General features: G+C 38.5%; 1 protein-coding gene across 1 annotated transcript; it reads right to left on the bottom strand.

Annotated features, from left to right (window-relative positions):
- Positions 1–320: 320 nt before the first annotated feature.
- Positions 321–1,960, bottom strand: LOC104246078 (FCS-Like Zinc finger 1-like). The gene is made up of 2 exons (XM_009801814.2): positions 1,495–1,960; positions 321–846 (listed from the first exon to the last, which is right to left on the bottom strand). The coding sequence occupies exons 1-2, from the start codon at positions 1,878–1,880 to the stop codon at positions 660–662; spliced, it is 573 nt and encodes a 190-aa protein (XP_009800116.1). The 5' UTR covers positions 1,881–1,960; the 3' UTR covers positions 321–659.
- Positions 1,961–12,745: the final 10,785 nt, after the last annotated feature.

The raw sequence follows: 12,745 nt of genomic DNA, 5'->3' as shown, positions 1-12,745 counted from the left end.
TTGACTCCGACCCGGAAAAAAAAAGAATTTACACTGAAATTAATTTGAACTATTTTAACAAGTTGCCCACAATGTTTTCAAGCTGAGATAGTTTAATGCATTATCAATATGTTAATTAATCTAATTGTGAAAATTCTTTTGCAGATGATGAAAAGCATCAAATAATGCAACTCAATAAGAAGGATCTGTTTTGCCTTCACAATTTTTTTATCCATGTTCTAATGAATGCATACATCAGTTTCAAAACAGAAACACAAATATACAATCAACCCCAAAAAAAAAAATCAAGAAAAAAATGGAAAAGCAGACTCAGTCAATAGTGAAAGGAGAACTTTCCTTGTTATTGCTTCTCATTCCACAGTGAAAAACCCAAGAGAAACCCCAAAAGGGGCACCAAAAAACTTTGGGGCAAACCCTAAAAAAAAAGAGCCATCACTCTTTTCCACTTTTTCAGAGAGCATTACTAGTTACTTTTCATAAACCAAAACATAAAAAATAAAATAAAAAAGAAAACTCTTCTGTATATTCTTTCTTCTTCATCTCCATCCCACCTTTTTTTCCTTTTTCTTTTTTAATATAATATTTTCTTTGCTATTTATAGATTTTGTGGTAGATGAACATTCTTGAAAATTTCTCAAAGAAGATCCATTTTAATTTGTTCAAGCAGCAGCAACAGTTCCAGGTCTGAAAGGGTAATCTTCTGAAGATTTGTTGGGGGAAGTGGATTTGTTCTGGTCCTTTTTTCTCATGGCTTTAATGGAAGATATGTTCAATTTTTTCTCTTTAGCTTCATCCATTTCTATCTGTTGTTGTCTGCACTCTTCACTACAGAATGGAGTGTCCCCTCTGCAATACACAAATCACAATCACAATCACAATCAGTACTGACACCCCACACCTAATATAGCAATCAAAGCCCAACAGCCAATCCTCTGTTCTAGAAGCAATATATAAACTATATCAATCTTGTAAACCATAGAATGTCCCATTTCTTGAATAAAAATTAGATCTTGCATACTAGAATATGAAGAAATATGCTTAGCATATGTTGCAACAATTTTCCGAGTAAAAATGGGAACTTGAATTAAAAGGAACCCCGTATTCCAATATAAAGAGAAAACAAAAATTTAGCAAATATTATTATCATATCTCGAGTAAAAAACGGATTTTTAAGCAAAAATAAAAGAAAACATGAATTTAAAGGAACCCCATATTCATATATAAAGAGAAAACAAACATGTAGCATATATTACTATCATTTCCTGAGTAAAAATCAGATCTTTAAAGCAAAAATAAAAGAAAACATGAATCTAAAGGAACCCTATATTCAAAGAGAAAACAAAAATTTAGCATCTATTAGTACCATTTCTAGAGTAAAAATCGAATCTTTAAAGCAAAAATAAAAGAAAACATGAATTTAAAGGAACCCAATTTCCCAATATAAAGGAATAAACAATATTATGCATTAAAAGTTTGAAAAAATAGAAAACAAACCTGTACATGAAGATGTCACAGTTATCAGCCAGGCGTTTCTTGCAAAGGAAACAAGCATCCAAGAAATATTGTTGTTGGGGTTCATCAAATCTACCATCATAGTACTTTCCAGCAGCAGTAACAACAGATCTTGGAGAAGACATGGAATTAGAAGAAGATGATGAAGAAGAAGAAAAAGAAGAGAGATTCCTTAAACTGTTTCTTCTAGGTGAAACTGTATAATAAAGTGGCCTTGAAATCACTGGATATTGGTTATAGTTCTTATTATTAGGATGGTTCTGATTATTGTTGTTTCCTGAAAATCCAGCTTCAGTTTCAGCTAAAGAGACTAAACCATCATCTTCTTCAATGAAACATGGTCTTCTTCTTGTTGATGGTGACTCCATTTTTTGAGGGTTTGTGAAAAGAGAGAAGAGAAGAGGGGAAGTGGGATTTGGAGTAATTGAGGTGGAGAATTGGTAAGGTTATAAAAGAAGTTGTTGGGGGTTTAAAGGGGTTGGAGGGTAGGGGGGAGATTTAGGAGGGGGGTTTGGGCCGGGGGGGAGAGGGGGAAGGGACTAGAAGTGTAAACCATTGCAGGGGTTCAGGATTCTGTGCAAGTGAATCTATTGGCTTGAGAATTTCTTGTATCTCGACACTTCCTGGCCCCTTGCATCATTTTGTTTATTATTTATTAATACTTATTCTTTAATATTTTCATATATTTTTTTTTGTTTTCCATCCGATGTCCGGTACATGTATTGGAGCCCGATTATATTCGGATTCGTACCGCGTAGGGCCCTACTCGGGAGAAGCACTCACTACTAAGAATTTTTCCATACCCAGGAATCGAACTCGAGACCTCTGCTTAAGGAAGGAGCAGTCTCATCTTTTGCATCACATCCTTTGGTGGTCATATATTTTACCCTTAGTGGACGTTTGGACATAAAGAATTGTAAAAAAGTGAAAAAAAAATTCATAAAAAAGTGAAAAATTTCTTATGTCCAACGGACTCTTGGAATCTGTCCTTTTATTACATCTTTACGAGAATAAATTTAAAATGGATTTATTTTATATTTAATATTATTTTTATTCCTATAAAAATAATAATCTCAGAATAATTAATCTAGATTAATTCAGAAATACTTGTTTTTCCAACCAAACAACTTGTTCTTTACCGTTGATGGCGTGTATAAAAAGTTAATTTTCATGAAAAGAAAAAGTGACATTTGTTTTAGAGTTTGAATAAAACACACCTCACAGTCTTTTAAAAAAAAAATTGTAAGAACTTATAAACTTTTGCAAATTCACGATGAATCATTATTTTTAAATAGGAGGCTTAGTATCGATAATTTTTCAAAAAAGTAAAATAGAAGATGAAAGACTATGGCATACAATTAGCTATATTTACTTTTATTAGCCAGGTTAAAAGGGAAGTAAAGGTCCCAGGAAAGAGAATTGAAGTAATTAGGGGTGTTCATAAAAACTCGAAAAATTGAACCAAATCGAAAATCAAATCAAACATATCAAAAAAATCGATACTTATTAGATTTGGTTTGGTTTTGAATTTTAAAACCGATCAAATTTGGTTTGGTTTTGGTTTTAATAAAAAAATAATTAAAAAAAACGAACCAAACCAATTATAAAAGTAGCTATTTAAATTTATTATTACACCTATATATATGGATATTTTTATATAAAGTTTCTAAAATTTTATGGTACATACTAGTCATTTGTATTTTTTATCTAGTTCTTTGCCATTATAATAATCTAATTCTTTGCATTTACATTCTAGTTTGATTGGTAGTTTTTCTTTTGTTAAGTACAAGAATTTATTTTATGTTAAAAATAATCGATTTTTAATTGAGTAATTAAATTATTCATCACTATTTGATTCAATTATTATCAATATATCTTGGTAAATGATAGATTTCTCAAAGAGCAATTGATTTGATAGTGTTACGTTGAAAATGTAGTCGCCGGAATATGTGTTTGGTAGTGTATGTGTCATATTTAAGAAAAAACTGATAAATAACTGAAAAAATTAAAAAACAACAAAAACCGACTTAATTGGTTTGGTTTCAATATTTGAAAAATCGACTTACTTAGTTTGGTTTATTTTTAAAAAAAATCGGACCAAACCGAAAAATGAACACCCTTAGAAGTAATACTAAAGTTTATTTTGTAATAGTAAATTAATTGTTAATTCTTGTATGTAATTATTTAAAAATAGTCTAATTATATAAATATTTTCTAACTCAAATAAGAGAGGAAGGAGAAATAAAGTGATTGGAACTGGACTTAGGTAGGGTCCTGTTCGACCCGTGGCACACTCCCAACCTAACTGCACATGATATGCTTGGGCTTTCTAATGTTCAAAAAGTTTTAATGTTAAATAAAATTAATACCACAAAAAGCCAAGCACCAACTCCACTCCCCATTATTTGCGCGTCAATTTTAAACCATGTCACCCTCTTACTAATATTCCTATTACATTACTCTCCTCTACCTATGCCCTATGATGGATATTTTCTGGGTATTTTTCGTCTATAATATGGTAACTCCGAGCTTACTGTGAGGATCAACTCCTCCAAAAGAATCTGATTTTTCTATGCGAATTTAAATTAATTAGACTTCACGAATATTCGACGAAAAATATTACTATTTGTAACATAAGTCAAAAGACCTTGCGCAATTCCTTATTCGACACATTTTGTGACCATCATGTAAATCCTTACATTGTGATGCTTGTAAACTTAAATTCTTTTCTAAAAAGGTTAACTCAATTTTTGCATAAATAAATGCCTATAAATGATCAACAACTTTTAGTCTAGCCTAGAGACGTGACATTTCCTGCCCACCGCACTGGTCTTTACTCCTTTACTTAGTGCACAAGTCAATTCCGCAGAATAGCAGAAAAATACTCCTCCATTATTAAATACCCACCTCGAAAATAAATAAAGAAGAAAATCCAAATAATTTTCAAAAAACAAAATGAGGAGCGTTTGATTCACGTGCATTCAATGAGAATATGGAAAGACAAGAGGAAACGAATCCGTACGTGGAAGTCATGCATGATGCACCCACACCACACCACGGCCTCTGTTTGAAAAAAAAAGCCCACTAAGTTACGCGTCACTCAAAACGAACCCGTTTCGATAACGTCACCGTAGTTTTAACACTTTTCGCCAGATTCTTTTGTCGTTTTCTTCCATTTCACAGCTATTTTGCTCAAAGACTCCAAGTTGTGTGGGCCCCGGAATCAACCATAGAAAACATCAGCTATGGGGCCCATTTTGCTAGCTGTGGGACCTAACTCTTCCTGTCAAAACCCATCGATCATCATCATTGTGGAGACATGATAAATAAATGAGATTTTTAAACTATTGCCTCTACTTTCACAAACCGTCAAGTCTGAATTAATAATGTAAGTATTAGTTATACAGTGATTATTTCTTATCTGCTATTTAGTGTGATGCATTATTAATTACAATACATTACATAATTTTTAAGAAAATTAATTATTCATAAAAATACCCTTCATATTTTTTAACTTTAAGGGGTTTTAAGATAATTTTATCTTTAATCATGATAATATATGCATTAATAGCCTTAATATTTTTAATATCATAGATTATTATATATTAATTATATATAGAATAATATTAAATAAATTGCATAACTAATACGTACATTGATAATACATATATTAAAAATGTACACCAAATAAGAAACTAATAATACCAAAAGCTAATACATATTTTTTCAAATACATCTTACCAAACAATCCGTAAATGTGCCTTCAAATTCGTCCTGTTGCATTCGTGGTTAAAAAAAGAAGGGAACTTTTAGAGGCGGTTTGCTCTAGCAAATCAGAAAAAAATCTCTAAAATATTAAATTGTAATAATCAAACATACTACATACAGAGGGAGGGATGTTTTGGCAGGAGATATTAGAAAAAATAATGAAATCATTATTTTTATACATTATTAATATTTTAGTTGGTATATTTTTTTAACTCATATATAATTAATACTTGTATTGGTTATATATTATTCTTGGTATTAACTTATATATAAGTAATGTATAGAAAACTATAGCATTAATACTACCAAGGCTATAAATGCATTAGTATGGTTAAAGACAAAATTGTATGGGTCTAAATTTGGCTACCACGACAGCAGATAAGCGAGATATGGAACGAGGTCGCCACAACACAACGACTGATGGTCGTTGTGATAAAGGACGACGACCAAGAGCGGGCAGCCGAAATAAGAGAGTAACGGTAGTCTAAACTTAGAAATAGACAGGAAGAATATGCCTTTTGAATATTCTTTATTTTGTACTTTTTAGAATTTTTTGGGAGAATATCCCTTATAAATAGGAGGAGTTAGTAAACAAAAAAGGGGCTGCCATTTGAAAGAAGAGAGAACACATTGTAAAAAGGAGAGAAGAATATACAAAAGAATTGTCTTATTCACTTTACTCAAGCACATATTGTTTAACTTTCATCCATAAATCTCTGGATTCCACATTCATATCGGCTGCATTTCGTTTCACGTCATCAGAAAGAGGAGGCATACAATCACACAATTATTGTGTGACAGCCCCTTTATATTTTGACCATTATTATTTCTTGCATTCATTGCATTTTCAGGTTATTATATATTTTGCTAATCATTACGCGTCGAGTATATCACTTACCGCTTTTAAACCGTTCTCATTATAGTAGAATTTCATTCCATTTGATCGAGAAATTATTTGGCAATTATTTGCTCAAATAATTTGGCGCCGTCTGTGGGGAGTTCTCTAGTTGAAACTATAATTCTTTCTAGATCATAAAAAAATACATCTCTTCCTTGTTTGCACCACTAAAAATGGCAGGAAAAGAAGATGCGAGGTTGAAAACGATAGCAGGTGTCGCTACCAACATCTTGAACACAAGCAATGAAGATGGCAGGGAAAACGATGAAAACGCGACACCGAATGCTACACCCAAACGGAGTGCTTCGCCTCCCCCCACGAAAGCATAACTGCTTCACGCGAAAAGGGAGCCTCCACGTCAACAATAGAGGAAGCACCATCAGTAATAAAAAGACTACTGGAAGAGTGGCTAACAAGAACTCTGAACAACATACTCGATAAACTCGTCCCAAAGGAGAACAGAGATGCTACACACATAGATATCATGACAAACACTAGCAAACAGGACGCCCCCAAACACGTAACACTCATGCCACTGTTGATGCAGGTAATGACGCACTCACAGTCATTCTGAAGAAAATGGAAGAAATGGAAAACGAAAATAAGGCGTTTCGTGATCAGATGAAGGAACATCAAGAAAGGGTCGACAAAATACCGGGCTCCCCAAAGTTATTACCGAAACGAGACGCTGGTCGATTCGTCGAACAACCGTACAGCGAAGGAGCAGCCCCCCATGCCATCCCAAAAACCTTCAAAATGCCACCATATCTGAAGATATATGATGGCACTACGGACCCAGAAGATCATATCGTTCACTATGCCACAGTGGTAAAGGGCAATGACCTTTCAAAGGAGCAAGTACCGTCAGTGCTACTGAAATTAGGCAAAACCCTAATGGGGAGAGCCCTAACCTGGTACTCCCAACTGCCGGCGCGGTCAATAGCGACTTTCGAGGAAATGGCGGACAAGTTTGTCACCGCTCACGCAGGGGCTAAAAAGGCGGAAGCCAGGGTGAATGATATATTCACCGTTAGGCAATCGCCTGGCAAGGGACTTAGGGAATTCCTCGCCCGGTTTAATAGGGTGAGAATGAGCCTACCAAATGTGTCAGAGGGGATGGCGGTAGCGGCCTTCCAGAATGGGTTGAGCAGGAATGGTTCGATAGCAACCAGAAAACTACTGAGAAGACTCATAAAATATCCTCCCACCACATGGGAAGAAATCCACAATGCCTACTACGCCGAGGTCAGAGCTAATGAGGACGACCTCAACGGTCCGATCCAATAACTCACATCAGTTCAAGCAAAATCAAAGAAGGATCGTCGTAACGACAGTCGAAAGGATCAATTGGGTCCCCGTCTCGGCCGAGAATAACATCATCCCTACATCAGAACAACCGTCCCACCACCAGCTCGGCACACGGATGGTCTGCCCCATCTCACAGGGACTCAGCAAAATGAAAGAGGTATACCTTCACTCTTATTTGCACACAATTTTTGTGTTTCCCCTTTAGAAATAGTGTACGCGCTAGAAAAGCTCGACACAAAGGTACAATGGACACAAAAGATGAAATCCGATCCAAATACTCGGAAGTCGAACGCTCTCTGTGAATTTCACCAGGAGCGGGGTCACAAGACCGAAGATTGCATAGGTCTGCGGCAGGAGGTAGTGAGAATGCTGAGGGACCCCTGAGGGAACTAATGAGCGACCGAGGGTGAGCCAATTTAGCTCGCGGACGCGAACAACCACAGGGGCCTCCAAAGCCCCCATCCCCTGCCCGCATTATCTAAATGATCATCGATGGAGGCGACGGGGCATCAATCAACCATGTGAAATTCATCACTTCACACAAACTCAAGCGGTCGATCACTCACGAACAGTATGATGACCTCAAATATAGTATTGTTTTGGATAAGTCAGATACCGATGGTTTGTCTTTCCCTTATTATGATGCTCTTGTTATTGCTTTACGTATTTCAGATACTGATGTGAAAAAAATAATGGTGGACGACGGAAACGGCATGTGTATTATCCACCCTTGAGTCCTTGTACAGATGAGACTCGAAGATAAGATAATACCACGTTGCATAACACTAACGGGCTTTAATAATACAGCTGAGCGAACTTCAGGAGAAATAATACTACTCGTTCTAGCCGGAGGAGTCACCTTAGAAACAACGTTTTATATCATGGACCAAGATACGACCTACAACGTCATCACAGGGTGCCGTGGATACACGCCATGCGGGCCAACCCGTCAATCCTCTATCAAGTAATCAAGTTCCCTACCCCATGGGGAATATTTAACATCCAAGGCGAATAACGCACTGCGCAAAAATGCTACCGCATTGCTCAAGATTGCACACACACCCATCAACTAAAGAGAACGAACGCAAAAGCATAGAAATTAGCAATGCCAGAACCAAATCCAATGCACAAACAGATGTTATCAAGGATCCCGACATCGTGGAGGCCGTTAAGTCGACAATAGAAGATCTCGATCATGTCTAACTAGACAACAATGACAGCACAAAGAAGGCTTATATCGGACACAATCTCTTAAAATCGGGTATATTTCATAAATTCTTAACTGACAATGCCGACCTGTTTGCCTTCTCCCATTCAGATATGCTAGGCATTCCAAAAGATATCACTACGCATAAGCTGAATGTCGACCCGCTCTATCCACTGGTGCAGCAAATAAGGAGAAAGTTCAATGCCACAATCAACGAGGCTGTCAGCGTTGAAGTTGATAAACTGCTCGCCAACGGTTCTATCCGAGAATCAATATATGCCCAATGGGTCGCAAATGTGGTCATGGTAAAGAAGAAAAACGAGAAATAGCGGATGTGCGTAGATTTCACGGACCTGAACAAGGCCTGCCTGAAAGACTCTTTCCATTGCCTCATATCGACCAACTTATCGATGCAATAGTAGGGCACGAACTACTAAACTTTCTGGATGCCTACTCGGGTTGCAACCAAATCCTCATGGAGGAGGAAGACCAGGAGAAACTACTTTCATCACCCATAAGGGGACGTATTGCTAGAAAGTCATGTCGTTCGGGTTAAAGAATGTAGGGGCCACGTATCAAAGTTGGTCACCAAAATGTTTAAAGACCAACTTGGCAAAACAATGGAGGTTTACATCAACGACATATTGGTCAAATCCAAAAGGAAAGATGACCACATCGACCACCTTACAGAGGCTTTCGGCATATTAAGACGATATGGAATGAAGCTAAATCCCCCAAAATGCGCCTTCGGCATAACCTCTAGCAAATTCCTCTGTTTCTTGGTATCACAAAGAGGCATCGAGGTCAATCTAGATCAGATCAAGGCCATCGAAGGAATACCCAAAATATTAACCAGTAAAAAACAGGTACAAAAACTGACTGGCCGGATAGTCGCCCTATCGAGGTTCATCTCACGGTCATCCGATAGATGCCATAAATTTTTTAATGTGCTGAAGAAAGACAACGGGCTCCAGTAGAATTCAAATTGCATCGATGCCCTGAGAAAACTAAAAGCATACTTGTCCTCTCCCCCACTACTCACTAAGGCAGATCCCGGCGAACGCCTCCTGATCTACCTAGCCGTGTCAGAAGTCGTGGTAAGCGCAGTTTTGGTCCGCAAAAATAAAGGTACGCAATCTACGATTTGTTATATCAACAAAATGTTGGTTGACGCCGAAACGAGGTATCCCCACCTCGAAAAACTATCTTTGGCATTGGTTATAGCTTCACGGAAGCTTAGACCATATTTTCAATTACACCCCATATCAGTGGTGACGACTTTCCCCCTCTGAAGCATCCTGCATAAACCCAAACAGTCGGGAAGATTGGCCAAATGGGCCATAGAATTGAGCGAGCACACAGTGTAGAAATATCGTCCGAGGTCGAGCAGGAAGCACTCCGCACCTCCCCTAGGCAACCCAACCTCTGGGTCCTCTACATCGACGAAGCATCTAATGCGTCGGGGTCTGGACTGGGACTTGTACTTAATGTCCTAACAGGCGAAGTGATTTGCCAATCCATACAGTGTCCTGAAATGACTAACAACGAGGCCGAATATGAGGCTATAATTGCAGGGCTGAAACTGGCCCTCAAATATGGTGCACGACGAGTCGTCCTCAGATGCGACTCACAGCTCATCGTTAACCAAGTTATTGGGACTTTCCAAATCAAGCAGCAAACGCTACGAAAATACCGGGCATAAATCCATAAGCTACAACCAGAATTCGATGAATGCCGACTCGACTAGATACTCCGGGCGCAAAACATCAAAACAGATGGCCTCGCCAAACTAGCAGCAACAACCAAAAATATCACCAAGGAGAACGTGATCACCCTCCTCCACTCGGCAATAGACCAAACTGAGGTATATTATATAAACTTGACTGGGGATTGGCGCAGTTGCATCATAACATATTTGCAGGAAGGAACACTCCCACAAGACAAAAAAGAAGCCAAAAAGCTTCGAATGCAGGCGGCCATGTACAACCTCATAAATCACGACCTTTACAAAAGAACGTTCGGCGGCCCCCTAGCAAAGTGCCTAGGGCCCAAACAAACAAGAGTCGTGCTCGAAGAAGTACACGAGGGACACTGCGGTGCCCATACAGGCAACCAAGCCCTCGTTAGATGCCTCATTCGGGAAGGGTACTACTGGCCCATTATGAAAAAGGAAGCCGCATATTACATCAAAAGAGGCGAGTAGTGGCAGAAGTACACACCCATGATACACCAAGCGGGCGAACTCCTTCACTCCGTTACTTCACCATGGTCGTTCATCAAATGGGGAATGGATATCATCGGACCCCTCCCAGTCGGGCGAGGTAAGACACGTTTCCTTTTAGTTATAACTGACTACTTTTCCAAATGGGTGGAAGCAAGTGCGTTCGCCCAAATACGCAAACAAAAAGTCATCATATTTATACGTAAAAACATCATATGTCGCTTCGGCAGCCCCAAAGAAATCAGCTGCGATAATAGACCTCAGTTCACAAAAAAAAGGCGACCGAGTTCTTCGAAAATTGCGCATCAAACGAATACTCTCCATGCCATACCATCCCGCTTGTAACAGTTAAGCCGAATCCTCCAACAAAATAATATTGAATATCCTAAAGAAAAATCTTGAAGACGCTAAAGGGCTATGGCCGGAACTGCTACCAGAGATATAATGGGCCTACCACACCATGCCAAAAACAAGCACAGGCGAAACGCCATATTTATTAGTCTATGGGACTAATGTCGTTATACCCGTTGAGGTTGGAGAACCTAGCTTGAGATACTCCAATGAAAGCGGGTCGAACAACGATGAGAACAAGAAACAAGACCTTGACGAAGTAGAAGAACAAAGAGACATGGCTCATGTAAGGATGGTAGCCCAGAAACAACAAGTGGAAAGGTACTACAATAAGAAGGCCAAAATACGACCGCTAAAAGTCGGGGACTGTGTCCTCAAGGCCAACACACAAGCAACCAAAGATCCAAAAGAAGGAAAACTGGGAACCAATTGGTACGGGCCGTACAAAATAACAGCGGTAGCAAGCAAATGGGCATTCAAATTTGAAACAATGGAAGAAAAACTACAAAATAACTAGAACGTCGCCCATCTCAAATACTTCAACTTCTGAATATGACGCCCCTCGAGTCGTACTTTTTTTCCCTCACCTGGGTTTTTTCCCAATTGGGTTTTCTTGGGGTGGTTTTTAACGAGGCGATGAAGGGGACGTCTCGAAGTTCAAAGTATAATTCATCGCCCCGCCTGCCGGCGAGCTCTTCAGGTCAAACGATGAAGGGACTAGATACAGGGAAGCTACAATATTATATATGAAATCAACATGTACAATACTCCAGCAAATGAAATAAAGCAACATTTTACTCTCCATCATTCTTTTGCAATCTAACATTCGACCGCGTTCGAATTACATTGGGTTAACATTTCGACCAATGCGAAATAACTCCCATACAGCCAGAGGCCATCGCCAAATGAAAAATTCGACCTCGCTCAAATTATTTAGCATTCGACCTCATTCGAATTAAAACGGGTTAACATTTCGACCAACTCGAAATAACACCCCTACGGCTAAAGGCCATCGCAAAATGAAAAATTTGACCTCGCTCGAATCATTTAACATTCGACCTCGTTCAAATTACAATGGGTTAAGATTTCGACCAACTCGAAATAACACCCCTACGGCCAAGGTCCATTACCAAATGAAAAATTTGGCCTCGCTCAGTTTACAACGGGTTAACACTTCGACCAACTCGAAATAACACCCCTACGGCTAAGGGCTATCGCCAAATGAAAAATTCGACCTCGCTCGAATCATTTAATTTTCGACCTCGCTCAAATTACAATGGGTTAACACTTCGACCAACTCGAAATAACACCCCTACAGTAAAAGGCCATCGCCAAATGAAAAATTTGACCTCGCTCGAATCATTTAATATTCGACCTCCCTCGAATTACAACGGATTAACATTTTGACCAACTCGAAATTGCTCCCCTACGGCAGAAGACCTTTGCCAAAAGAACCTCATCCTAATCGTCTAATCGTCGA

The sequence above is a fragment of the Nicotiana sylvestris genome, chromosome 8, assembly GCF_000393655.2.
Source record: "Nicotiana sylvestris chromosome 8, ASM39365v2, whole genome shotgun sequence".
Lineage (NCBI taxonomy): Eukaryota > Viridiplantae > Streptophyta > Magnoliopsida > Solanales > Solanaceae > Nicotiana > Nicotiana sylvestris.
Note: the sequence above shows the minus strand (reverse complement) of the source record. Positions and strands in the feature narration are given on the sequence as shown.

Coding starts and splice junctions, on each gene's coding strand:
- LOC104246078 (XM_009801814.2), bottom strand. CDS start 1,880: ATGGAGTCACCATCAACAAGAAGAAGACCATGTTTCATTGAAGAAGAT. Junction 847..1,494: donor TGTGACATCTTCATGTACAG/GTTTGTTTTCTA, acceptor TGTGTATTGCAG/AGGGGACACTCCATTCTGTA.